At 50.4% G+C, this 27,105-nt stretch overlaps 1 protein-coding gene across 2 annotated transcripts in view; it reads right to left on the bottom strand.

Moving 5' to 3' along the window:
- MED13L (mediator complex subunit 13L) overlaps window positions 1-27,105 on the bottom strand; it is a 209,660-nt gene that overhangs the window by 22,026 nt on the left and 160,529 nt on the right. For both annotated transcript variants that reach the window (XM_075320005.1, XM_075320006.1), the window contains exons 20-23: window positions 21,664-21,829; window positions 20,786-21,125; window positions 19,452-19,671; window positions 17,907-18,095 (exon numbers count right to left, since the gene is read on the bottom strand). In XM_075320005.1, the coding sequence (XP_075176120.1) occupies window positions 17,907-18,095; window positions 19,452-19,671; window positions 20,786-21,125; window positions 21,664-21,829 (915 nt within the window). The remainder of the gene's footprint in view (window positions 1-17,906; window positions 18,096-19,451; window positions 19,672-20,785; window positions 21,126-21,663; window positions 21,830-27,105) is intronic.

Raw genomic sequence — 27,105 nt, 5'->3', positions numbered from 1 at the left:
CCAGCGTGAGTAGTGAGGGGGGCGGAGGACAGCTCAGTGTACTCCAGCCCTCACTGTCGGCGTCATACCGACCGCCCCGCCCTTTTCCCTGACTGGCAGGCCTGGGGGCGGGAGAATACTATACTAGGCCGCAAAAGCCGGGGACTAAAGTTAAAACCGCGGCCGGCCGGCAGTGCACGGTCGGCGCGGTAGTCCCGGACCCGTACTCACGCCGCAGTCGCTGCAGCGTCTGGGCCTAAGGTGCTTTATGCGCCGTCCCAACGGGGACACAGAGTACCTGTGGATGCAGGGCCATGTCCCTGACGATACTCCTTCTCCTGTCCAGCAGATTCCCCCAGGGGCTGCGGAGGGAGACCGGTCCCAGTGTCTGGATGACCGGATAGGATCCCACTTCCCCAGAGCCCCTAAGGGATGGGGAAGGAAAGCGGCATGTGGCTCCAGCCTGTGTACCCGCAATGGGTACCTCAACCTTAACAACACCGCCGACCTGAGTGGGGTGAGAAGGGAGCATGCCGGGGGCCCCATAGGGGCCCTCTTTTCTTCCATCCGATAAAGTCAGCAGCTGCTGCTGACTAAAACGTGGAGCTTGCGTGAATGTGTGCCTCCTTCAACACAAAGCAAAAAACTGAGGGGCCCGTGATGCACGGGACGGTGTATAGCAGAGGGGAGGGGTTACACTTTTTAAAGTGTAATTACTTTGTGTGGCCTCCAGAGGCAGAAGCTATACACCCAATTGTCTGGGTCTCCCAATGGAGCGACAAAGAAAATACTTTACAACACAAAATGCTCCTCTCACATAGGGAAATGAAAAGCCACAATTCCACACACAATTTCTAGAACGCCATCAGCTCGTGTAGTGATTATCTAATACAACAGCCACCTGCCAACACAAGGGGAGCAAGCCAGGCGTAACACTGTACACTCTTACAATAGGAGTCCAGCATTTAGTGTAAATATCTATTTTAAAGAGGTTTTCTCTTTAACCCTTTAGGACATAAATACCCTGAAACAGCTGTCTGTGGATGGATACCTGGCCCTGGTATTTCCCTGGTCATATCTTTAAACTCGTCAAGAGTTGGATATTGACTAAAAGGGCCACTTATGCTAATGATTCATTCTATTTCCTGTATTATTTCCCCTTTAAAATTTAATAAAAATTTCTGGAACATAAAGAAGGGAATTTTGTTTACTTACCGTAAATTCCTTTTCTTCTAGCTCCTATTGGGAGACCCAGACAATTGACAATTGGGTGTATAGCTTCTGCCTCCGGAGGCCACACAAAGTATTACACTTTAAAAAGTGTAACCCCCTCCCCTCTGCTATACACCCTCCCGTGCATCACGGGCTCATCAGTGTTGGTGCCAAAGCAGGAAGGAGGAAACTTATAAATTGGTCTAAGGTAAATTCAATCCGAAGGATGTTCGGAGAACTGAAACCATGAACCAAAAGAACAATTCAACATGAACAACATGTGTACACAAAAGAACAACAGCCCGAAGGGAACAGGGGCGGGTGCTGGGTCTCCCAATAGGAGCTAGAAGAAAAGGAATTTACGGTAAGTAAACAAAATTCCCTTCTTTGTCGCTCCATTGGGAGACCCAGACAATTGGGATGTCCAAAAGCAATCCCTGGGTGGGTAAAAGAATACCTCGATAAAAAAGAGCCGAAAAACGGCCCCCTCTTACAGGTGGGCAACTGCCGCCTGAAGGAGTCGCCTACCTAGGCTGGCATCTGCCGAATCATCGGCATGCACCTGATAGTGTTTCGTGAAAGTGTGCAGACTCGACCAGGTAGCCGCCTGACACACCTGCCGAGCCGTAGCCTGGTGTCGCAATGCCCAGGACACCGACGGCTCTGGTAGAATGGGCCTTCAGCCCTGCAGGAATCGGAAGCCTAAAAGAACGGTAGGCTTCAAGAATCGGTGCCTTGATCCACCGAGCCAAGGTTGACTTGAAAACCTGAAATCCCTTACTCTGGCCCGCGATAAGGACAAGAGCGCATCAGACCGGCGCAGGGGCGCCGTGCGAGAAATGTAGAGCCAGAGTGCTCTCACCAGATCTAATAAATGCAAATCCTTTTCACATTGGTGAACTGGATGCGGACCCAAAGAGGGTAAGACGATATCCTGATTGAGATGAAGCGGGGATACCTTAGGGAGAAAGTCCGGGACCGGACGTAGAACCACCCTATCCTGGTGAAACACCTTTTCATGACAGCGCTGCTAGCTGAGACACTCTTCTGAGTGATGTGATTGCCACTAGGAAGGCCACCCTTTGCGAAAGGCGAGATAGAGAGATCCCGCATCGGCTCGAAAAGTGGCTTCTGAAGAGTCGTCAGCACCCTGTTAAGATCCGAGGGTGTTAACGGACGCTTGTAAGGTGGGACCGGAAAGCGCCGATACTTGTCCCTTGAGAGAGCCGAGAGACAAGCCCTTGTCCATTCCGGATTGAAGGAAAGAGAGAAAAGTGGGCAAGGCAAACGGCCAGGGAGTAAAACCCTGATCAAAGCACCAGGATAAGAAGATCCTCCAAGTCCTGTGATAGATCTTGGCGGACGTTGGTTTCCTGGCCTGTCTCATGGTGGCAATGACATCTGGAGATATCCCTGATGACGCTAGGAGCCAGGACTCAATGGCCACACAGTCAGGTTTAGAGCCGCAGAATTCAGAAGGAAATATGGCCCTTGAGGCAGCAAGTCTGGTCGGTCTGGGAGTGTCCACGGTTGACCCACCGTGAGGTGCCACAGATCCGGGTACCACGATCACCTCGGCCAGTCTGGAGCGACGAGGATGGCGCGGCGACAGTCTGACCTGATTTTGCGTAACACTCTGGGCAGTAGTGCCAGAGGAGGAAATACATAAGGCAGTCGAAACTGCGACCAGTCGTGAACTAGCGCGTCTGCCGCCAGAGCTCTGTGATCCTTGGACCGAGCCATGAATGCCGGGACTTTGTTGTTGTGCCGAGACGCCATTAGATAGACGTCCGGCGTTCCCCAGCGGCAACAGATGTCTAGAAACACGTCCGGGTGAAGAGACCATTCCCCTGCGTCCATGCCCTGGCGACTGAGAAAATCTGCTTCCCAGTTTTCTACGCCCGGGATGTGAACTGCGGAGATGGTGGAGGCTGTGGCTTCCGCCCACAGCCGAATCCGCCGAACTGCTCGGAAGGCTTGACGACTGCGTGTGCCGCCCTGGTGGTTGATGTACGCAACCGCCGTGGCGTTGTCCGACTGAATTCGGATCTGCCTGCCCTCCAGCCACCGCTGGAAGACCTTTAGGGCTAGATCCACTGCCCTTATCTCCAGAACATTGATCTGAAGGGAGGACTCTGTCGGAGTCCAGGTTCCCTGAGCTGAGTGGTGGAGGAAGACCGCTCCCCACCCTGACAGACTCGCGTCCGTCGTGACCACAGCCCCGGCTGGGGGTCGGAAGGATTTTTCCTTCACCCAGGAAGTGGAAAGAAGACACCACTGAAGAGAGGTTTTGCTGCAAGGGAAAGAGACGTTCTTGTCTAGGGACGTCGACCTCCTGTCCCATTTGCGGTGTCCGATAGAATCGGACGCAGACGAAACTGCGCAAGGCGCATTGCTGCCACCATCTTCCTTAGAAAGTGCATGAGGCGCCTCAAGGGGTGACTGGGCCCGAAGGAGAGATTGCACCCCTGTCTGTAGTGAACGTTGACTATGCAGCGGAAGCTTCACTATCGCTGAGAGAGTATGAAACTCCATCCCGAGGCAAGTCAGTGATTGGGTCGGTGTCAGTTTTGACCTTGGAAATTTGATGATCCACCCGAACCCCTGGAGAGTCTCCAGAGCAATGGTCAGGTTGTGTTGACATGCCACCCAGGAGGGTGTCTTGACTAGAAGATTGTCTAGGTAAGTGATCACCGAGTGGCCCTGAGAGTGTAGGACCGCCACCACTGCTGCGATGACCTTGGTGAAGACCCGTGGGGCTGTCGCCAGGCCGAATGGCAGTGCCACGAACTGAAGGTGTTCGTCCCTGATGGCGAAACGCAGAAAGCGTTGAAGCTCGGGTGCGATCGGCACATGGAGATAAGCATCCTTGATGTCAATTGATGCTAGGAAGTCTCCTTGTGACATCGAGGCTTCAGAGTGTTCACCGCCTGAAAAAGTGCATCGGCTCGCTCGGGGGGCAGAGATGTTTTGAAGAAACGAGTCGGAGGACGAGAGCAGAGCTCTATCCTGTAACCGTGAGACAGAATGTCTCTCACCCATCGGTCTTGGACATGTGGCCACCAGGCGTCGCAAAAGCGGGAGAGCCTGCCACCGACCGAGGACGCGGTCTTGGTGAGGCCGAAGTCATGAGGAAGCCGCCTTGTGACTTAGACCGCCATGCAGAAGAGTTCCTCTAGCCCTCCTCTGACCTGTTGGACGTGGAGGAACGGAACTTTGCTGAGGACCGAAATGACCGAAACCTTTGGACTGGGGCAAGGACGAGACCTTTCCCTTGGACTGTCTAGTAACTTCATCCAATTGCTCGCCAAACAAACGGTCGCCAGAAAATGGCAAACCGGTTAAGAACTTCTTGGAAGCAGAGCCTGCCTTCCATGCACGTAGCCACATGGCCCTGCAGACTGCCACCGAATTGGTGGATGCTACCGCTGTACGGCTCACAGAGTCCAGGAACGGCGTTCATGGCGTAGAACGAAAAAACCTACTCCTGAGAATTGAAGGACACAACCTGCGGGGCAGAGGTATGTGCAACCGCAATAATCTCAGCCAGAGAAGCTGAGATAGCTTTTAGTGCCCTCACGGCTGCGAAGGCTGGAGCAAAAGATGCGACTATGGCTTCATAGATGGATTTCATCATAAGCTTTATTTGCCTGTCAGTGGCATTCGTGAGAGATGGACATCTGCCACTAATACTACGGATCTAGCAGCCAGCCTAGAGACTGGAGGATCCACCCTGTGACACTGAGCCCAACCCTTAACAACGTCAGGGGGGAAAAGGGTAACGCGTGTCAATAAGGCGCTTAGTAAGCGCTTGTCCGTAAAGTTCTGTGCTTCTGGACGGCCCCTCTGGAGTTAGAGTGATCGAAACACGCACTCCTGATGAAGTCGGGGAAGGTTCCCAGCGGGCCCGCTTAGCCTATCAGAGGCCGCGGTCCGTGACGGAGTTCTCACCGTGGGATCTGGGTGTTACCCCAGGAGCCCCTTGTTGTACCGACCCAGAGGGACCCGGGAGCGATGAACTCACAGCTCCCTGGCCCTGTGTTATCGGTCTGGACTGCAAGGCTTCCAGTATCTTAGCAGACCCTCTGTCTATAGACTGAGTCCTGGAATGTGAAAGCTACTCAGAGATTTGCTGATTCCAACATGCAAACTCTGTCCCTGTCATCTGTGCAGTGGAAACCGGCGGTACCACCTGGCCGAGGGTCCCACAAGTGCCGGAGGCTCCGGCTGAGTGAGTGCCCTCGGGGCCAAGCATTGTACACAATGAGGGTATGTGGAACCTGCCTGTAATATAGCCGCACAAGAGGTACAGGTTGTATGTAAAATAAGCCAGTGCCTTTGCACCCTTACTCTTTAAGAGCAGACAACAGCATGTCGTCCGCAGAGTAATCAGTGAGGGTATACAGCCAAAAGCAAATAATGCTGCCGAACAGTGAGATCATATACCATATAAATAAACATATATATATACACTGCGGCACCAAGGGGGGTCAGCACCTGAAAACTGGTGCCCTACAGCGCTCAGTGAGGGGGAAGGAGGATACCAACGTATGCTCCAGCCCTCCCTGCCGACATCCAGTCGGCCGTCCCGTCGTTCCCCTGACTGGCAGGCCCGAGAACGGGAGTATATGGTACTAGGCCGCAAGAGCCGGGGACTAAATTTAAAAACGCGGCCGGCAAACATGGCGCGGTCGGCGCGGTAGTCCCATCTCACAAACCACTCAGTAACCGCTGCGGCATTTGTTACACAGATGCTGCATGCACCGTCCCTCAGGGGACACAGAGTACCTTATGATGCAGGGCTCTGTCCCTGATGATGTCCAGTCTCCTGTCCGTCAGAATCCCCCAGGGGCTGCGGATGGAGCCCGGTCCCAGGCATGGCGACCGGTTAGGATCCCCCTCTCCCAGAGCAGTGGAGCAGATTCTGAGATCCTCCACCGGCAGAATTTAACAATGGCTGCCGGCGTTCCGAGGGGAGGAGAGAGCCGTGGGCGGAACCGCAAAAGTGCGGGAACCTGATGGCCCATAGTGATCAGTGAGGGGGGCGGAGGACAGCGAAGTGTGCTCCAGCCCTCACTGTCGGCATCATACCGACCGTCCCGCCTTTCTCCCTGACTGGCAGGCTCAGGGGCGGGAGTGTAACACACTAGGCCGCAAAAGCCGGGGACTAAAGTAAAAATCGCGGCCGGCAAACAGGCACGGTCGGCGCGGTAGTCCCAGACAAAAAATCCACACCGCAGTCGCAGCTGCGTCTGAGGCCAAGGTGCTTCATGCACCGTCCCAACGGGGACACAGAGTACCTGTAGATGCAGGGCCATGTCCCTGACGATACTCAGTCTCCTGTCCGGCAGATTCCCCCAGGGGCTGCGGAGGGAGCCCGGTCCCAGTGGCTGGATGACCGGTTAGGATCCCACTTCCCCAGAGCCCCTAAGGGATGGGGAAGGAAAACGGCATGTGGCTCCTGCCTGTGTACCCGCAATGGGTACCTCAACCTTAACAGCACCGCCGACTCAGTGGGGTGAGAAGGGAGCATGCCGGGGGCCCTGTTAGGGGCCCTCTTTTCTTCCATCCGATATAATCAGCAGCTGCTGCTGACTAAAATGTGGAGCATTGTGTGCATGTGTGCCTCCTTCAACACAAAGCATAAAACTGATGAGCCCGTGATGCACGGGAGGGTGTATAGCAGAGGGGAGGGGTTACACTTTTTAAAGTGTAATACTTTGTGTGGCCTCCGGAGGCAGAAGCTATACACCCAATTGTCAATTGTCTGGGTCTCCCAATGGAGCGACAAAGAAAGGGCCACTTAATATGGTTGTTATGGTGGTCTCCTAAAAAGAGCCACTCCTTGGCTAGGTGGGATATCTGGCTATTTTCCGTGTCGAGACTCCTAATAGAGGCTCCATGGACTTCTTTGATTTGCATATTTCCCAGGGAGCAATGCATCTAGGATTTCACAGTGTTGAGCGCCTTTGCTGGCTGCCGGCAGTGTTTTCTCTGGCTGGTCTCCCTGAGATCAGTGATTGTTTTACCCTTTAGGACATGTTATTTTTCCAATTAATCTTTTAAGAGTCATACTGCTTTTATTTTTGGGCATCATATCCACAAGAGATATACAAGTTTTTTTGTATGATGAGTTGTATTACGCACAGTGGCATGTAAAACATTGGGCAGCCCTGGTCAAAATTACTGTTATTGTGAACAGTTAAAGTGGAAGATTAAGTGATCTTTAAAAGGCATAAATAATAATAGTACACACACATTTTGAATTAAAGGGAACCTGTCACCGTATGTTCATAATACTTACCTAACGGTCGGTGCGGAGCTGACTGGTCGGATGGGCGTCTCAGTTCTTCGAGTCCCACGACTCCTCTTTCGGCCATCTTTGTCCTCCTTCTGAAGCTAGTGTGGATGACGCTGATAAGGGCAGATCAAAGTGCGCATGCGCAGGACCTCAGCTAGCGTAGATTACGTCACCCCACTAGCTTCAGAAGGAGGGCAAAGATGGCCGAAAGAGGAGGCGCAAGACCCGGAGAACGAAGAAGCCCATCTGCTCTGCACCAACCGTTAGGTAAGTATTTTGAACATCCGGTGACAGGTTCCCTTTAACAAAAATAGTAAATGGGCCAATGCAAAAGCTTGGGCACCCTGCATGGTTAGTACCCAGCAGCACCCCCATTGTCAAGTATCACAGCTAGTAAATGCTTTTTGTAGCCAGGCAACAGTTTCAATTCTTGATGAAGGGGTTTTCATCTAGTTTTCTTTGGAAAAGTCTTCCAGTTCTGCGAGATTTCTTGGTCATCTTGCATGCACTGCTCTTTTCAGTTCTAGCCACAGATTTCCAATGATGTGCAGATCAGAGGACTGTGAGGGCCATTATAAAACCTTCAACTTGCACCTTTTGAGGTAGTCTATTGTGGATTTGACGTGTATTTAGGATCATTACCCATTTGTAGAAGCCATCCTCTTTTAAACCAGTGATTTTACAGATGGTGTTAGGTTTGCTTCAAGAATTTGTTGACATTTCATTAAATCCATTCTTTTTCCTTCTACCTGTGAAATGTTCCTTGTGCCATTGGCTACAACAGAACCCCAAAGCATGACTTGATCCACCCCCATGCTTAACGGTCGGCAAGATGTTCTTTTCCTGAAATTCTGTGCCCTTTTTTTTCCATACATACTGTTGATCATTGTGGCCAAAGAGTTCTATTTTAAAGGGAACCAATCACCAGGATTTTTGTATATAACCTTTGTATGACCTCACCACAAGTCCTACTAGGTCGATTGTATAATACTTATGCTAATTCTAACAGAGGGCGGGGATAACGATGAATATACCCCCCAGATATTATCTGTTCCTCAGCTGCTGTCACTCAAGAAGCTGCTGATTTTATAAACTTTACTCTCTTGGATTTCAAAACCTAAACATCCGAGCTGACCACTACAGGTATGTATAGAATCAGCCTGATCGTGCCAGTATGTATCAATACTTTGATCCGCCCTGAGCAGGGAAGATCAAAGTGCGCCTGCGCAGGACCTCAGTGCTGGCGTGTGTGTATGACATAGGATGTGTCATGCACGCCGGCTTCAGAAGAAGGAAGACCAAGATGGCTGAAAAAGGAGGCGCCGGTCCCAGAGAAAAGCGCCACCCATCTGACCAGTCTGCACCAGAACGACCTCCTAGGTGAGTATTATAAAGTGTTTATTTTCCACACAGTGGCCTGGGCTCTTATCTAAAGCATGTCAGAATGCTTTATATAAGAGCCCACTGGTGATGGCCACAGCTTATAGGCCCCAAATTTGGTGAAAGGTTCCCTTTAACTCCTAATCTCACCTCCAGTGGCGACACTGGCTCTCCCAGGGCTCATATAACATTTGTGTGTGACACAATCCATGTAGCCAATCAGCATGCCATCGCTATAGCCTCATTTGGACAAACCAAACATCCAAAGGAAGTGTGAGCTGTGACTGCTCTTTCCCTTCCTCTGGATGTCTTATGTGCAGGAGGAGAGAGTGATCGGCTGCTGATTGCCTTCACAGATTGTCAGACAATGACATGGGAGCCCTGAGACAGCTGATGCCAACACCGCTGGAACAGTGCCAGGAACGGAGGTAAATATAGGTGTTATTTTATAAAAGGTATACATGGTGATTGAAAAGGAGTTGTCCGAGTAGTGGACAACCCCTTTAAGGGCTGACTATACCAAGTGTAAATATTTTTTGTTCTATTACTTTTTTAAAAAAAAATCATGACAGCTTATGTGTCTCTTACTCCCATTTAAAGGGGTAGTTTAGGCATGTGACAAAAGCCTGCAGTCATACTATGCGACTGCCTAATCCCAACAGCATGCAGTGTGCCGTTACTATTTTACCTCTATTTCTATTGCGAGCTGGTAGTCATGTGACCAAATGTATGCAATTTGCATACTTGCAGTCATGTACCAGCTACAATTGTTTTGCTTCTCTCAATAAAAATGAATTGAGTGAAGCTGGATGATTCCAGTTGGCATGTAACTGCAAATACACAAATCTCATACATTTGGCCACATAACTGTTCGCACAGTGAATAACAGAGAATTTTGACAGCATATGCACCGCACATAGTTATACAGAGTAACGTATTTTTCGGACCATAAGACGCACTTTTTTCCCCCCCAAATGTTGGGGGAAGTTGGGGGTGCGTCGTATGGTCTGACTGTGGCTGCGGGGAATGAGGGTGCAGCGGTGGAGCGGGCCATCGGGGGCACGAGCAGGCTGTGGCAGCCTGCCGTGACCACGTGGGCCCGCTCATTTAATATGCACGCCCATCCTCCCGCCCATCTCTCAGCGGTGAAGTCGGCACTGACAGGTGGGCGGGAGGATGGGCAGGGATAAACAGTCGGCCCGCATGATCACCCCTGGCAACTGCAGCCTGGAGTGATCATGTGCGGCTGTATTCACTGCCCCCCGCGCATCATCATCAGTGCGGGGGGCAGTGAATCAGTACAGATTACTCACCGTCCCCCAGCAGCATCGCTCCTCCTCCCGTCTGTCCGGTCAGCTGACTTGCGTGACTAGCGGCACGCACAGCGATGACGTCATCACTGTGCGCACGTGTCCACACGCAGCCGGCGGCACAGACCACCGGAGGACATCGCGATGCTGCAGGGGAACAGCTGCATTCAGCGGCGCTGCCGCTGACATAGACGGTAAGAGGAGCGGTGCTGCAGGGAGTGAAGTGAGGTGAGTATGAACGTTTATTTTTTTTAAATGCCACAGGATGCAGCCATACACCAGGATGAGGGCATATAGCAGGATAGGGGTATATTATGAGCAGCAGGATGAGGGTATATGAGCAGGCTGGGGAGTATATGAGCAGGCTGGGGAGTATATGAGCAGGATGAGGAGTATATGAGCAGGATGGGAAGTATATGAGCAGGATGGGGAGTATATGAGCAGGATGGGGAGTATATGAGCAGGATGGGGAGTATATGAGCAGGATGGGGAGTATATGAGCAGGATGGGGAGTATATGAGCAGGATGGGGAGTATATGAGCAGGATGGGGAGTATATAGCAGGCTGGGGAGTATATGAGCAGGACATTACCCCATAACAGTGTCAGCAGCAGATCCTCGCCCCATAAGTGTGTCATGACCATATTTTTTGCTTAAAATTTTATTTTCCTCCTCTAAAACCAGGGTGCGTCTTATGGTCAGGTGCGTCTTATAGTCCGAAAAATACGGTAACTGCAGACTTTTGTTTCAAGCCTGGACAACCCCATTTACTGTTGCCATATCCTAATGACTGTGGCATCTAAGGTGAAAAGTACTGCTGGAATTGCTTATGCACTTTTAGTAGTCTTGGACCAAGTATAAAAAAAAAAAAAACACAACAAAACCCTGTGGGTTAGGACACCACAGCTCAAAGAAGGGAATTTTGTTTACTTACCGTAAATTCCTTTTCTTCTAGCTCCTATTGGGAGACCCAGACAATTGGGGTGTATAGCTTCTGTCTCCGGAGGCCACACAAAGTATTACACTGAAAAAGTGTAACCCCTCCCCTCTGCCTATACACCCTCCCGTGGATCACGGGCTCCTCAGTTTTGGTGCAAAAGCAGGAAGGAGGAAACTTATAAATTGGTCTGGGGTAAATTCAATCCGAAGGATGTTCGGAGAACTGAAACCATGAACCAAAAGAACAATTCAACATGAACAACATGTGTACACAAAAGAACAACCAGCCCGAAGGGAACAGGGGCGGGTGCTGGGTCTCCCAATAGGAGCTAGAAGAAAAGGAATTTACGGTAAGTAAACAAAATTCCCTTCTTCTTTGTCGCTCCATTGGGAGACCCAGACAATTGGGACGTCCAAAAGCAGTCCCTGGGTGGGTAAAAGAATACCTCAATAAAAGAGAGCCGAAAACGGCCCCTTCCTACAGGTGGGCAACCGCCGCCTGAAGGACTTGCCTACCTAGACTGGCATCTGCCGAAGCATAGGTATGCACTTGATAGTGTTTTGTGAAGGTGTGCAGACTAGACCAGGTAGCTGCCTGACACACCTGCTGAGCCGTAGCCCGGTGTCGCAATGCCCAGGACGCACCCACGGCTCTGGTAGAATGGGCTTACAGCCCCGAAGGAAGAGGAAGCCCCGAAGAACGGTAGGCTTCAAGAATCGGTTCCTTGATCCACCGAGCCAAAGTGGACTTGGAAGCCTGCGAACCCTTACGCTGGCCAGCGACCAGGACAAAGAGCGCATCTGAACGGCGCAGGGGCGCCGTGCGAGACACGTAGAGTCGGAGTGCTCACACTAGATCTAATGAATGCAAATCCTTTTCACACTGGTGAACTGGATGAGCGCAAAAGGACGGTAAGGAGATATCCTGATTGAGATGAAAAGGAGATACCACCTTAGGGAGAAACTCCGGGACAGGACGCAGAACCACCTTATCCTGGTGAAAAACCAGGAAAGGGGATTTGCATGACAGCGCTGCAAGCTCCGACACTCTTCGGAGTGAGGTAATTGCCACAAGAAATGCCACCTTCTGCGAAAGACGTGATAAAGAGACATCCCTCAGCGGCTCGAAAGGTGGCTTTTGAAGAGCCATTAACACCCTGTTAAGGTCCCAGGGTTCCAGCGGACGCTTGTAGGGTGGAACTATGTGGCAAACTCCCTGCAGGAACGTGCGGACCTGCGGAAGCCTTGCCAGGCGCTTTTGAAAAAATACTGAGAGCGCCGATACTTGTCCCTTGAGAGAGCCGAGTGACAAACCCTTGTCCATTCCGGATTGAAGGAATGAAAGAAAAATGGGTAAGGCAAAAGGCCAGGGAGTAAAACCCTTATCAGAACACCAGGACAAGAAGATCCGCCATGACCTGTAATAGATCTTGGCGGACGTTGGTTTCCTGGCCTGTCTCATAGTCGCAATGACATCCTGAGATAAACCCGACGACGCTAGGAGCCAGGACTCAATGGCCACACAGTCAGGTTGAGGGCCGCAGAATTCAGATGGAAAAACGGCCCTTGTGACAGCAGGTCTGTGCGGTCTGGAAGCGCCCACGGCTGACCCACCGTGAGATGCCACAGATCCGGGTACCACGACTGCCTCGGCCAATCTGGAGCGACGAGAATTGGCGCGACGACAGTCGGATCTGATCTTGCGTAACACTCTGGGCAACATCGCCAGAGGAGGAAACACATAAGGGAGTCGAAACTGCGACCAATCCTGAACTAACGCGTCCGCCGCCAGAGCTCTGTGATCTTGAGACCGTGCCATGAAGGCCAGGACCTTGTTGTTGTGCCGTGACGCCATGAGATCGACGTCCGGCGTTCCCCAGCGGCGACAGATCTCTCGAAACACGTCTGGGTGAAGAGACCATTCCCCCGCATCCATGCCCTGACGACTGAGAAAATCTGCTTCCCAGTTTTCTACGCCCGGGATGTGAACTGCGGAGATGGTGGAGGCTGTGGCTTCCGCCCACAGCAGAATCCGCCGGACTTCCTGGAAGGCTTGACGGCTGCGCGTGCCTCCCTGGTGGTTGATGTACGCGACCGCCGTGGCGTTGTACGACTGTATGCGGATCTGCCTGCCCTCCAGCCACCGATGGAACGCCTTTAGGGCTAGATACACTGCCCTTATCTCCAGAACATTGATCTGAAGAGAAGACTCTATCGGAGTCCAGGTTCCCTGAGCCCTGTGGTGGAGAAAAACCGCTCCCCACCCTGACAGGCTCGCGTCCGTCGTGACCACAGCCCAGGTTGGGGGCAGGAAGGATTTTCCCTGCGATAGAGAAGTGGGAAGAAGCCACCACTGAAGAGAGGTTTTGGCTGCAAGGGAAAGAGACGTTCCTGTCGAGGGATGTCGACCTCCTGTCCCATTTGCGGAGAATGTCCCATTGGAGTGGGCGCAGATGGAACTGCGCGAAGGGCACTGCCTCCATTGCTGCCACCATCTTCCCCAGGAAGTGCATGAGGCGCCTCAAGGGGTGTGACTGACCCCGAAGAAGAGATTGCACCCCTGTCTGCAGCGAAAGCTGTTTGTCCAGCGGTAGCTTGACTACCGCTGAGTGAGTATGAAACTCCATCCCGAGGTAAGTCAGTGATTGGGTCGGTGTCAACTTGGACTTTGGGAAGTTGATGAGCCTCCCGAACTGCTGGAGAGACGGTCAGGCTGTGTTGACACGCCACCCGGGAGGGTGCCCTGTCTAGGAGATCGTCTAAGTAACGGATCACCGAGTGGCCCTGAGAGTGCAGGACCGCCACAACGGATGCCATGACCTTGGTGAAGACCCGTGGGGCTGTCGCCAGGCCGAAAGGCAGTGCCACGAACTGAAGGTGTTCGTCCCCGATGGCGAAACGCAGGAAGCGTTGATGTTCGGGTGCGATCGGCACATGGAGATAAGCATCCTTGATGTCGATTGATGCTAGGAAGTCTCCTTGTGACATCGAAGCGATGACCGAGCGGAGAGATTCCATCCGAAACCTTCTGGTGCTCACATGCCTGTTGAGCAGTTTGAGGTCCAGAACGGGACGGAATGATCCGTCCTTCTTTGGCACCACGAACAAGTTGGAGTAGAAGCTGTGACCATGTTCCTGAGGGGGAACGGGAATCACCACTCCTTCTGTCTTCAGAACGCCCACAGCCTGAAAAAGTGCGCCGGCCCGAGATGGGGGCGGAGATGTTCTGAAGAAACGAGTCGGAGGACGAGAGCTGAACTCTATCCTGTAACCGTGAGACAGAATGTCTCTCACCCATCGGTCTTGGACATGTGGCCACCAGGCGTCGCAAAAGCGGGAGAGCCTGCCACCGACCGAGGATGCGGTTCGGGGAGGCCGAAAGTCATGAGGAGGCCGCCTTGGAGGCATTGCCTCCGGCGGCTTTTTGGGGGCGTGACTTAGACCGCCACGCATAGGAGTTCCTCTGGCCTTTCTCTGGCCTGTTGGACGTGGAGGATTGGGACTTGGCTGAGGGCCGAAAGGACCGAAACCTCGGTTGTATTTTCCGTTGCTGAGGTCTCTTCGGTTTGGACTGGGGTAAGGACGAGTCCTTTCCCTTGGATTCCTTAATAATTTCATCCAATCGTTCGCCAAACAATCGGTCGCCAGAAAACGGCAAACCGGTTAAGAACTTCTTGGAAGCAGAGTCTGCCTTCCATTCGCGTAGCCACATGGCCCTGCGGACTGCCACCGAATTAGCGGATGCTACCGCTGTACGGCTAGCAGAGTCCAGGACGGCGTTCATGGCGTAGGACGAAAAAGCCGACGCCTGAGAAGTCAAAGACGCAACTTGCGGAGCAGAATTACGTGTGACCGCATTAATCTCAGACAGACAAGCTGAGATAGCTTGGAGTGCCCACACGGCTGCAAAGGCCGGTGCAAAAGACGCGCCTGTGGCTTCATAGATGGATTTCCCCAGGAGCTCTATCTGCCTGTCAGTGGCATCCTTGAGCGATGAGCCATCTGCAACTGATACTACAGATCTAGCCGCCAGTCTAGAGACTGGAGGATCCACCTTGGGACATTGAGCCCAACCCTTAACTACGTCAGAGGGGAAGGGGTAACGTGTGTCATTAAGGCGCTTAGTAAAGCGCTTGTCCGGAAATGCTCTGTGCTTCTGGACAGCATCTCTGAAGTTAGAGTGATCGAAAAACGCACTCCGTGTACGTTTGGGAAACCTAAACTGGTGTTTCTCCTGCTGCGAAGCCGACTCCTCTATAGGTGGAGGTGGGGGAGAAAGATCTAGCACCTGGTTGATGGACGATATAAGATCATTTACTAAGGCGTCCCCCTCAGGTGTATCAAGATTGAGGGCAACGTCAGGGTCAGAGCCCTGAGCTGCGACGTCCGCCTCGTCCTCCAGAGAGTCCTCAAGCTGAGACCCCGAGCAGCGTGAGGAAGTTGGGGAAGATTCCCAGCGAGCCCGCTTAGCCGGTCTGGGACTGTGGTCCGTGCAGGAGTCCTCCATGTGAGACCTAGGGGCCACCCCGGGAGCACGCTGCGGCGCAGACCGAGAGGAGCCTGGAGGCGATGATCCAACAGTGCCCGGGGCCTGTGTAAGGACCGGTCTGGACTGCAAGGCTTCTAGTAGCTTGGCAGACCATTTGTCCATAGACTGAGCCATGGATTGTGAAAGCGACTCAGAGAGTTTCTCAGCAAAAACTGCAAACTCTGTCCCTGCCGCCTGGACAGTGGAAGCAGGAGGGTCTGCCTGAGCCGAGGGGCCCACTAGTGACCGAGGCTCCGGCTGAGCAAGTGCAACAGGGGTCGAGCATTGCTCACAGTGAGGGTAGGTGGAACCCGCAGGTAACATAGCCCCACAAGAGGTACAGGTTGCAAAAAAACCCTTTGCCTTAGCGCCCTTGCTCCTTGTGGACGACATGCTGTTGTCTCCTAGGAGAGTGATCACGGAGGGTATATAGCCAAAAGTAAACAACCCGGCCGAACATAGAAAATATATACGAATATATATATATATATATATATATATATATATATATATATATATATATATATATATATATATATATATATATATATATATATATATATATATATATATATATATATATATATATATATACACTCCGGCACCCTAGGGGGACCAGCACCGGGTGACCGGTGTGGCTTACCGACCGCCCAAAGCGGAGTGTGTGTCCACCAGATTCCCTGCCTTAGGTCTCCCAGAGCTGCAGAGCTCGTTCCTGAAAATCCTCCACCGGCAGAATGTGTGTAAAAATGGCTGCCGGAGCTCTCAGGGGAGGAGGGAGCCGTGGGCGGCGACTAGTAAAGTGCGGGAATCTGGGGCCCACAGTGATCAGTGAGGGGGGGGGGGAGGAAACCTAAAGTCTGCTCCAGCCCTCACTGCCGACGTCAGGTCGACCGTCCCGCCCTTACCCCTGACTGGCAGGCCCGGGGGCGGGAGTTATGGTACTAGGCCGCAATGAAGCCGGGGACTAAAGTTAATACCGCGGCCGACAAACAGGCTCGGTCGGCGCGGAAGTCCCGGTCTTCACAAACCAGCTGCTGCTGCAGCGTCTGTGAAACAAGCGCTCCATGCACAGTCCCCATGGGGACACAGAGTACCTTTAGATGCAGGGCCCTGTCCCTGAGGATACATAGACTCCTGTCCGTCAGATTCCCACAGGGGCTGCGGAGGGAGCCCGGTCCCAGTAAATGGATGACCGGTCAGGATCCCACTTCTCCCAGAGCCTCTAAGGGATGGTGAAGGAAAACGGCATGTGGCTCCAGCCTCTGTACCGCAATGGGTACCTCAACCTTAACAGCACCGCCGACGTAGTGGGGTGAGAAGGGAGCATGCCGGGGGCCCTGTGGGGGCCCTCTTTTCTTCCAACCGATAAAATCAGCAGCTGCTGCTGACTAAAATGGGAAAGCATGAGTGGATGTGTGCCTCCTTCCACACAAAGCATAAAACTGGGGAGCCCGTGATCCACGGGAGGGTGTATAGGCAGAGGGGAGGGGTTACACTTTTTCAGTGTAATACTTTGTGTGGCCTCCGGAGGCAGAAGCTATACACCCAATTGTCTGGGTCTCCCAATGGAGCGACAAAGAAATACAAAATTTTGGACCTTCACTGATATAACCTTTATGGCCTAAGACTAAAATAAGACATCAGTTTAACGAACTGGAAACCTCTCCCTCTTTAACAGGAACCTGTCATGCGACTCATGCTGCCCAAGCCATGGCCCGTTCATTGGAGAAAGCAGTGAGCAGCCACAGAGGAGTTTACTAACTAGAACTTAACAAAACGTAATCATCTTTAATGCCACCACAAAGGATCATACTCACTAGCAAACGTCCAGTCCAAATATCTAGGTTGTGGGATCCCAGCAAGCAGAGTGGTATAGTAAACAGCATTGTTTGCACTTTACCAGAACAGTTACCCTGTCAGGAACTCTACTATAGCAGGTAACGACCAGTATCTGCTGTGTAAAGTGCATACAGAGCTTGTTTAGGTAGAACTGCAAGACCTTGCACTCAGACTGATACTGCCATACACGTTGTGATCCCGCAACCCAGAACTTTGGACCCAACTTTTGCAAGAAAGTCAGGGTCTTTATGCGGCCATTGGAGACAGTAGGAACATTTTTGTGACGTGTGATTTCTTACATAAAAAGAGCAGCCACCGACGGGTGTTAGGTACTCTAACGCAACACTTTAGAATTACTGTACTTGGTTGAAAAATAACTTCTGTACCCAAATAGGAGATGGCAAGTCCCAAGTTACCTCCGAGTTCCTCAATACTGTATTCAGGGCAGCTGCAGGACCAAAGCCAGTGAGTGGCTTGATGGGGATCTGGGACGCGACTGGCCGCTGACACTGGCAGTATACAGAGAACGCTAAAGACTTCAAGTGCTGGATGTAGGACACCGTTTCATCATTAACTGTCTGCAGAAGATACCGACATGGCACCACCTGAGGGGGGAGAAAATGCATAAAAACAATTAAGGCCACAAATCCAACTAAAACGACAACATTAAAGGACAATGATAAAAGGTTACTGAATTTAAAGATTATATGAACCTATGTTACAATATGTGCAAGAACCAAAATGATTTAGAAATTAAAATAAAAAAATATCACTTATTAAATCTAATCATTTAAGGGAAAATTTTAATATTGTAATTGGAAGCTAATGACTCAAGTGTTGTATGAGATTTTAATGGTTACATTTCAGGTCTTCTCTTGCACCAGCCACCCCTGAAGAAGTGTATGTGAAACATCCATCTGGTGTCTGGGCCGTTGTGAATTGCATGCCATTCATAAGCAGTGCTGGCTTCCCTCCTTTTTCCGTTTACTGGTCAGGTGGTTGACCACCACCTTGCCGTGCACGCCCAGTGTGGTTTGCAAATTCCTTCTGTCGCCATCAAAATTCAGTTTGGTGCTTGTTCACACACAGCCACCACCTCCTGCTCCAAGGCATCATTATTTAAACACCACCTGCCTGAACCTTGTTCCGCCCTCATCCATGTTTGCTGGTCTGGCACTGTGAGGGCCAGTTCTTACATTGTGCTGGTGTGTGTGGTTCTGCCACACACACTGGCACCTGGGCTGCCTTTATTCGCGGTTGTCAGTCCTTGCAGCATGGGAGCGGTTCAGAGATGTCTCGGGTAAGTGGTGTTTTCATATGGTCCTGCTCATTATATGAGACCTTATGGTACATAATAATTTATAATATAGCGTTAGGGACCCCCCTATAGAGATTAGCCGTGACGGGGCAGGGGGGCTCAAATCATTGATCAATCATTTGCAAAAAATCTCATTGAATTGTTACAGTAGGAATGAATTTGTGAATATTACACTTATTATTTCTTCATTGTTGCATGCCATTCATAAGCAGTGCTGGCTCCCCTCCTTTTTTCGTCTGGGCCGTTGTACCTTCCTGCTACTATAGTGTGTACTCTTTTCTATTTTATTTTCTCTCAGGGTATTCCAATCTAAACAACATACCACGTGTATTTCACTTGTTCGTACCAATTTATTACCTCTATTTGTTATAGCCATTTCATTTATCTCCTAGCATTTTTGTTTGCCTTTCATTTGTGCCATTTATTCACATTATGGGGGCTTTCCTCTCACTTCACCCACTAATACCTCTTGATGTTGGATAGTTTTAACTATTTTGGTCCTCACACCTATTGCAGTATTGCTTTAGGATTCTTGTCTTGTGCCTTGGTTCTCCCACTTTACCCTGGGCTGCAATCTAACTTTACAATGACAGATTAGAATATACAAAGTGAGCCCAAAGTGTGACCATAATACAAATCTTACCTGCAGGCTACAGGCAGCACGGAGTGGTTCTGGTAAAATTTCCAGCATATCTGTAAAACAGCGAATGAGACCCAGCAGCCAGAAGTTTCCCATGTGAGAGTCGTCATCTGAAGTGTATGTAAATGGATCCACCATGTATATAACAACAGTTGGGGACAACGTCACACTTGCAGCTGGCTCAGCCACTGTTGGGATCCCAATTTTCTCTCTTTCGGTTGTACTAAGAATAAAAAAAAAGTAATTGAAAATTAATATAAATATAGACAGAACGCATTTATTGGTAGACAGGGATAACACAAATTGAAATATTAAAAGGAGTTATCCACTACTGGACACCACTGGTTAATCAATTCAGGGCCCCATAGAAAATATAATGGTGTATGCGCAGTTAATGCAGCAGTGCTGTTGCAGCGACACTAGCACTATTCTTCCCAGTGTGTGATATGACATTCCTGTGTCACGTGACCACTGCAACCAAAATTCAGCAAAATTTCATCATAGCACATGTCAGCTCTCACGAAATGGTAAGGACTGCAGTTAGGCACCAACCGCTGATAGGCTGCAGTGGTCACATAAATCTTACATCATTCCTGCTTGGTTAATTAAGGCTTTTATAATAAATTGGCAACCCCCTTAATGCTGTTTGCATCACATTAGGAGGTTAAAAGGTATTTTATAGATATTTTTTCAATCTCAATTCTGTAAGCAGAAGAAAAAGCCTCTGAATGACTCCAATAACTTCCCTATCTGAACTGGGTCCTGAAGTTGTGCGCTACCAACCAGGACAACATGAGAATTGAAGCCGATCAAGGGAGATGGATTAACTAATCTATAGTTCTTTTGCATTATGGCAGACATCATCTATCTTCATGTTTCCTTTTTCGTAAATGTATGTGTTCCCCATAACATAAAATTCAGGAGAACCCTTTCTTTTAATGTGTTGCTCTCTCTTTTTTTGGAGTGTGGGAGGAAACCGGAGAACCCGGAGGAAACCCACGCAAACATGAGGAGAACATACAAACTCCTTGCAGATAGTGTCCTTGGTGGGATTTTAACCCAGGATCCCAGCGCTGCAAGACTGCAGTGCTAACCACTGAGCCACCGTGCTGTTACGGGAGGTAGATCCCACCAGCACAAGTAGGATCTTTGTCCATGTATGCATTGTGAGTGACGCCTGCTGCTCACACATACCAGATGGGACACTGAAAATACCTCCGTTATGATCAAGCACAAACATCACAGCATAGGGCTAACTGAATGAAAACACCAAAGGTTTTGTAGAACAGGTTGTCCCGACAAACTGGATGATGAGAAAAAGCAGCATGACCGCTTACCTTTCAGGTGTTTCTGGCTGGGTGGATGGTGGGTTCGATTCCCCCTCTACAGTGGGCTGGCTTGCAGACGGCCGATCCGCAGGATTGGAAGAATTCTGCGCCATGCAGGTGTTGAATGAGGCAGAAACAGAGTTATTCCCAGCAGGCACTGAGGAAGATGATGACGGTGGAGGCAGCGGCTGTGGGGTTGTGCCAGTCCCATTAGGGGTGGAACTGAATGTAGGGTTAGATGGCCCAGAAGGTGGAGCAGGACTCTGTGTATTCTGCGTACTTGGACTGGCTTGGCTTTTAGGAGGTAATAATAGACTACTGTCCAGTTGCAAAGAGGACAGATAAGGGGCTAAAATAGAAATAGAGAGAAGAAAATATTAATTAATTTAATAGGCAGGGGGGAGGAAAAAAAAAAGAAACACCATATATGTTATCTATGCAGTTTGATTTTACAATTTATTTTTTTTTTACATTTTTCCATAGTCCCTTAGTGATGGAGCCAATTTGAACCTTAATGACCAGGACAAATGTCAGATTATGAGGTTATAACTCTGGAATGCTTCCACTGCTCCCCCAGATGTGGTCAGAAACCTCTGCTTGGGCGCACACATCCGGGCTCAGAAGGGAAGGAGCACCATTTGAATTTTGGAACACAAATTTGTCTGAAGCAGATTGCAGGCACCATGTCACATTTGGAGGGCTCCTATGGTACCTAAACAGCAGAAGCGCCCTCCAAAAGTGACCACATTTTTAACCTACAGGTATTACACATAATTTGAGGACACTAGGTTGTCATATTGAACATTGTATTTCACAAAAATTTTGCTTTAGCCCGAAATCATTCACATTTGTAGGAGTTAGCACGAAAAAGGCAGACAATGACTGACCTAGGTGTTGCCGGCAGGTCTGAGCGTACATCTGAAGCCGAGCACGGTTGTCCATGTCCTCGCTGGCCGACTCCTCACTAGATGCTTCACTGGTAGAGCAGCCTACCTTCATTATCCCGTCACACAGAACTTTACAGATTGGCCTGTGCTGGCCCAGGCGGCACATCTGTAATAACAGTGAAGTAATGTTATGTTCACATATTGCTTTGATTACAGAGAAAAATTAAGTGAGGGAAATTCACTAGTTGCCTAACTAAACAGGAATATATATTCATTTGCCAAAAAAAGAAAAGCCGTGGTGACGTGCAATTTACCTGTACGACATCTACTGAGAGCTTTAGGATTTACTATTAAATACTGACAAAATGGATAAATAAATGTATAATACATTAACAACCATAGCCCATATAATAAACGGTCATCATGAATTTGCTCATCCTCTTTTACAAATGCATTGCTTTCAGCTTTAGCTATGATGCTGTTAGGCTGTGTGCCCATGTGTGCGTATTGCATGCAGTTACGCTGCGTCCTGCGTCTCTGCACAATCTATGAAGATTGTGCATAATCCATGCCCACGTTGCGTTTTAGAACACAGTGATTTGCATGCTGCCAAATCGCTGCGTTCTAAAAAGCAACGTGTCACTTCTTTTGTGCGCTCTGCCTGCTGTCTCCATTCTGTCTATAGGGAGAGGCAGCATCCAGAGCGCACGAATTCTGCAGTCCCTAAAGTTTCAGAACAGAGATTTCAGCTGCGCTCTGAACGGACATGTTACGCTGCGGTGCAGAGCGCACACGTGGGCACATAGCCTTAGTCTGGCCAGGTCTGGAAGGCCGACATAACACGTGTGCAAACATATGCCCCTATTGTGCTTACATGAAAGCTTAAGAAACTTACACCTCAGGTTTATGTGCATGAGTATTGTATAAGCGTGGCCACACATTGACTATAATTGACCATGTATGAACAAATATAATACTGTAAATACATTTTAGAGAGCAGACAGTCATATGCCATAAGAAATAAAGGATAAAAACTTATTTTTTTTTTATCCCTAATGGTACATATACTTGTTTTAGATAGCTGAAAATACAGTTCTTGGGGATGTCCAGGTTTGGCACTATAGTCTGCAGTCTCTCAGACTTGTGATCCATCACATCAAGCACATCGTACACTTGCAGCAACACCAGGTGGTCATGTGACGAAGTACGCAATATGCATATTTCTGGCCACATTCCATCTAGACGTGAACGGCTTCATTCAATTCACTTGTATGGAGCAAGGCCTTGGATGTTCAGTTGGAATGTGGCCAGGAGTACGCATATCACATACTTGCAGCCACATGATCGCCCTGTCTCTGCACGCCGGGTATTCTGACAATGTGCACTGACACATTGGCTCTGTTGCTGGCTCGTTCCTGCTGATCTGAGCTGACAAATGAGCGCGCTGTCATTGTGCATATCACACAGTAACAGAGCAGGGACTAGCCAAACCCCGAAACTGAGGTCACTGATGACGCTTCATTCCAGGGAGAGACCAGAGGCTATGGCAGTGACCGCAGCCTCTGCCCCAGATGATGCTTCGTTTGAGCATCTATAACAGCAGGTCTGCTAAGCAGAAGATGTAATGCCCAATAGTCCAAAAATTAATAGAAATACAGCAGGGACTAAAACATAACTTTTACTGATGACTAGATAAAATCAATAATAAGAACAATAGTAAAGTGCTAGTGCATATAGTGTGCAAAGAACAAAATGCCACATAGCAGCGCATAGGCTTGATCTCACCCAAGCTTCATCCATGAGCTGGACTGCACATCGGTCCCAGAATGAGAGGTCACAGGCCGGAAGGATAAGGTGGAAGGGTATGTTACAAACCCTGTCGTGCCCGTGAATAAACTTCCGCCCTGACAAGGGCAGCACCCAAATGGAATGTCTGCCCCACAACCAAAAAAGCAAACAAATAGTTCCTCCCGACGCGTTTCCCTCTCAGTAGTGAGAGTTCCTCAGGGGAGAAGGAGGAAAAAATTGGGAAAGATCGACCTGCAGTGGCAGGGATCAGCACAGGCCAAAAAGGTGATAGACCTATGTGTGCTGGGCAAATGGTGGCGCTCAGTCTCTGATAGAACTGATGCCTTTATACACCCTTAATCAGTATAACACCCCACATCTGTGCAAAACGCCCTACTTACAGTGAACATGATGAAGACTATTAATCCCAACCATGCCGGCGTCTGAGGTCACTGCCAAGGCGACAGATACCGCCCCCTTGCGTTCCAGGTTGGAGCGCATCGCGCCAGCATTGTGCGCAGTTGGAGGCTGCAGAACACCATGTGTGTTGTGTATTTCCGCGTTCCACACTCGGACGCAGAGGAGCCAATAGGAATCCTGCACGGGAGCCCTCCCACAAACAGGTATAATTCTGGGAGATCCCGGACCGGAAGTCAGCGTAACTGACTGCTAAGTCTACCAATTAGAGATGAGACTTTGAAAAAAAGGGTCATTTCCGGTTGCACTGACAGGAGCGTCCTTAGTGATATGTAAATAGATCACAGCAAATCCGGGACATAACGACCGAAACCGAAAGGCTCCTTACTGTACATGGCACCTAGCAGCAAGCATAATTAACCCCATAGGGGGCGGTTATACACAAATAATAAATAAAGTACAGATTGCAGTGGTCGCCCCTGGTAGCCAGCGACCAAAGGGCACAATGGTGTCCATGACAAACATGCAGGGTGGGAAAAGGAACGTACACTGGAGCATGACTACCATGTAATAAATACAGGCAGGGAAAAGGGGGAAAAGGGGGGGAAAAGAAGGGAATTTTGTTACTTACCGTAAATTCCTTTTCTTCTAGCTCCTATTGGGAGACCCAGACGATTGTTTTCCATTGGGTGTATAGCACTGCCTCCGGAGGCCACACAAAGCATTACACTAAAAAGTGTAAGGCCCCTCCCCTTCTGGCTATACACCCCCAGTGGGATCACTGGCTCACCAGTTTTAGTGCAAAAGCAAGAAGGAGGAAAGCCAAGAACTGGTTTAAACAAATTCACTCCGAAGTAACGTCGGAGAACTGAAAACCGTTCAACATGAACAACATGTGTACCCGAAAAACAACCAAAAATCCCGAAGGACAACAGGGCGGGTGCTGGGTCTCCCAATAGGAGCTAGAAGAAAAGGAATTTACGGTAAGTAACAAAATTCCCTTCTTCGGCGCTCCATTGGGAGACCCAGACGATTGGGACGTCCAAAAGCTGTCCCTGGGTGGGTAAAGAATACCTCATGTTAGAGCTGCGAAGACAGCCCTCCCCTACGGGGAGGCAACTGCCGCCTGCAGGACTCTTCTACCTAGGCTGGCGTCCGCCAAAGCATAGGTATGCACCTGATAATGTTTGGTGAAAGTGTGCAGACTCGACCAGGTAGCTGCCTGGCACACCTGTTGAGCCGTAGCCTGGTGTCGTAATGCCCAGGACGCACCCACGGCTCTGGTAGAATGGGCCTTCAGCCCTGATGGAAACGGAAGCCCAGCAGAACGGTAGGCTTCAAGAATTGGTTCTTTGATCCATCGAGCCAGGGTGGCCTTAGAAGCCTGCGACCCTTTGCGCTTACCAGCGACAAGGACAAAGAGTGCATCCGAACGGCGCAGGGGCGCCGTGCGGGAAATGTAGATTCTGAGTGCTCTCACCAGATCTAACAAATGTAAATCCTTCTCATACCGATGAACTGCATGAGGACAAAAAGAAGGCAAAGAGATATCCTGATTAAGATGAAAAGAGGATACCACCTTCGGGAGAAACTCCTGAATGGGTCGCAGCACTACCTTGTCCTGGTGGAAGACCAGGAAGGGAGCCTTGGATGACAGCGCTGCTAGCTCAGACACTCTCCGAAGAGATGTGATCGCTACCAGAAAAGCCACTTTCTGTGATAGTCTAGAAAGTGAAACCTCCCTCAGAGGCTCGAAGGGCGGCTTCTGGAGGGCAACTAGTACCCTGTTCAGATCCCATGGATCTAACGGCCGCTTGTACGGGGGTACGATGTGACAAACCCCCTGCAGGAACGTGCGTACCTTAGAAAGTCGTGCTAGACGCTTCTGAAAAAAGACGGATAGCGCCGAGACTTGCCCTTTAAGGGAGCCGAGCGACAAACCTTTTTCTAACCCAGATTGCAGGAAAGAAAGAAATGTAGGCAATGCAAAAGGCCAGGGAGACACTCCCTGAGCAGAGCACCAGGATAAGAATATCCTCCACGTTCTGTGGTAGATCTTAGCGGACGTGGGCTTCCTAGCCTGTCTCATGGTGGCAACGACCCCTTGGGATAATCCTGAAGACGCTAGGATCCAGGACTCAATGGCCACACAGTCAGGTTCAGGGCCGCAGAATTCCGATGGAAAAACGGCCCTTGGGACAGCAAGTCTGGTCGGTCTGGTAGTGCCCACGGTTGGCCGACCGTGAGATGCCACAGATCCGGATACCACGCCCTCCTTGGCCAGTCTGGGGCGACGAGTATGACGCGGCTGCAGTCGGATCTGATCTTGCGTAGCACTCTGGGCAAGAGTGCCAGAGGTGGAAACACATAAGGGAGCCGGAACTGCGACCAATCTTGCACTAAGGCGTCTGCCGCCAGAGCTCTGTGATCGCGAGACCGTGCCATGAAGGTTGGGACCTTGTTGTTGTGCCGGGACGCCATTAGGTCGACGTCCGGCCTTCCCCAGCGGCGACAGATTTCCTGAAACACGTCCGGGTGAAGGGACCATTCCCCTGCGTCCATGCCCTGGCGACTGAGGAAGTCTGCTTCCCAGTTTTCTACGCCGGGGATGTGAACTGCGGATATGGTGGAGGCCATGGCTTCCACCCACATCAGAATCCGCCGGACTTCCTGGAAGGCTTGCCGACTGCGTGTCCCCCCTTGGTGGTTGATGTATGCCACCGCTGTGGAGTTGTCCGACTGAATTCGGATCTGCCTTCCTTCCAGCCACTGTTGGAAGGCTAGTAGGGCAAGATACACTGCTCTGATTTCCAGAACATTGATCTGAAGGGTGGACTCCTGCTGGGTCCACGTACCCTGAGCCCTGTGGTGGAGAAAAACTGCTCCCCACCCTGACAGACTCGCGTCTGTCGTGACCACCGCCCAGGACGGTGGTAGGAAGGATCTTCCCTGTGATAATGAGGTGGGAAGAAGCCACCACTGCAGAGAGTCCTTGGCCGTCTGGGAAAGGGAGACTTTCCTGTCCAGGGATGTTGACTTCCCGTCCCATTGGCGGAGAATGTCCCATTGAAGTGGGCGCAGATGAAACTGCGCAAACGGAACCGCCTCCATTGCCGCCACCATCTTCCCGAGGAAGTGCATGAGGCGTCTTAAGGAGTGCGACTGACTTTGAAGGAGAGCCTGCACCCCAGTCTGTAGTGACCGCTGCTTGTCCAGCGGAAGCTTCACTATCGCTGA

This window comes from Anomaloglossus baeobatrachus, chromosome 1 (genome assembly GCF_048569485.1).
Source record: "Anomaloglossus baeobatrachus isolate aAnoBae1 chromosome 1, aAnoBae1.hap1, whole genome shotgun sequence".
NCBI lineage: Eukaryota > Metazoa > Chordata > Amphibia > Anura > Aromobatidae > Anomaloglossus > Anomaloglossus baeobatrachus.
The sequence above is the reverse complement of the archived record's forward strand: the minus strand, read 5'-3'. Positions and strand labels throughout refer to the sequence as shown.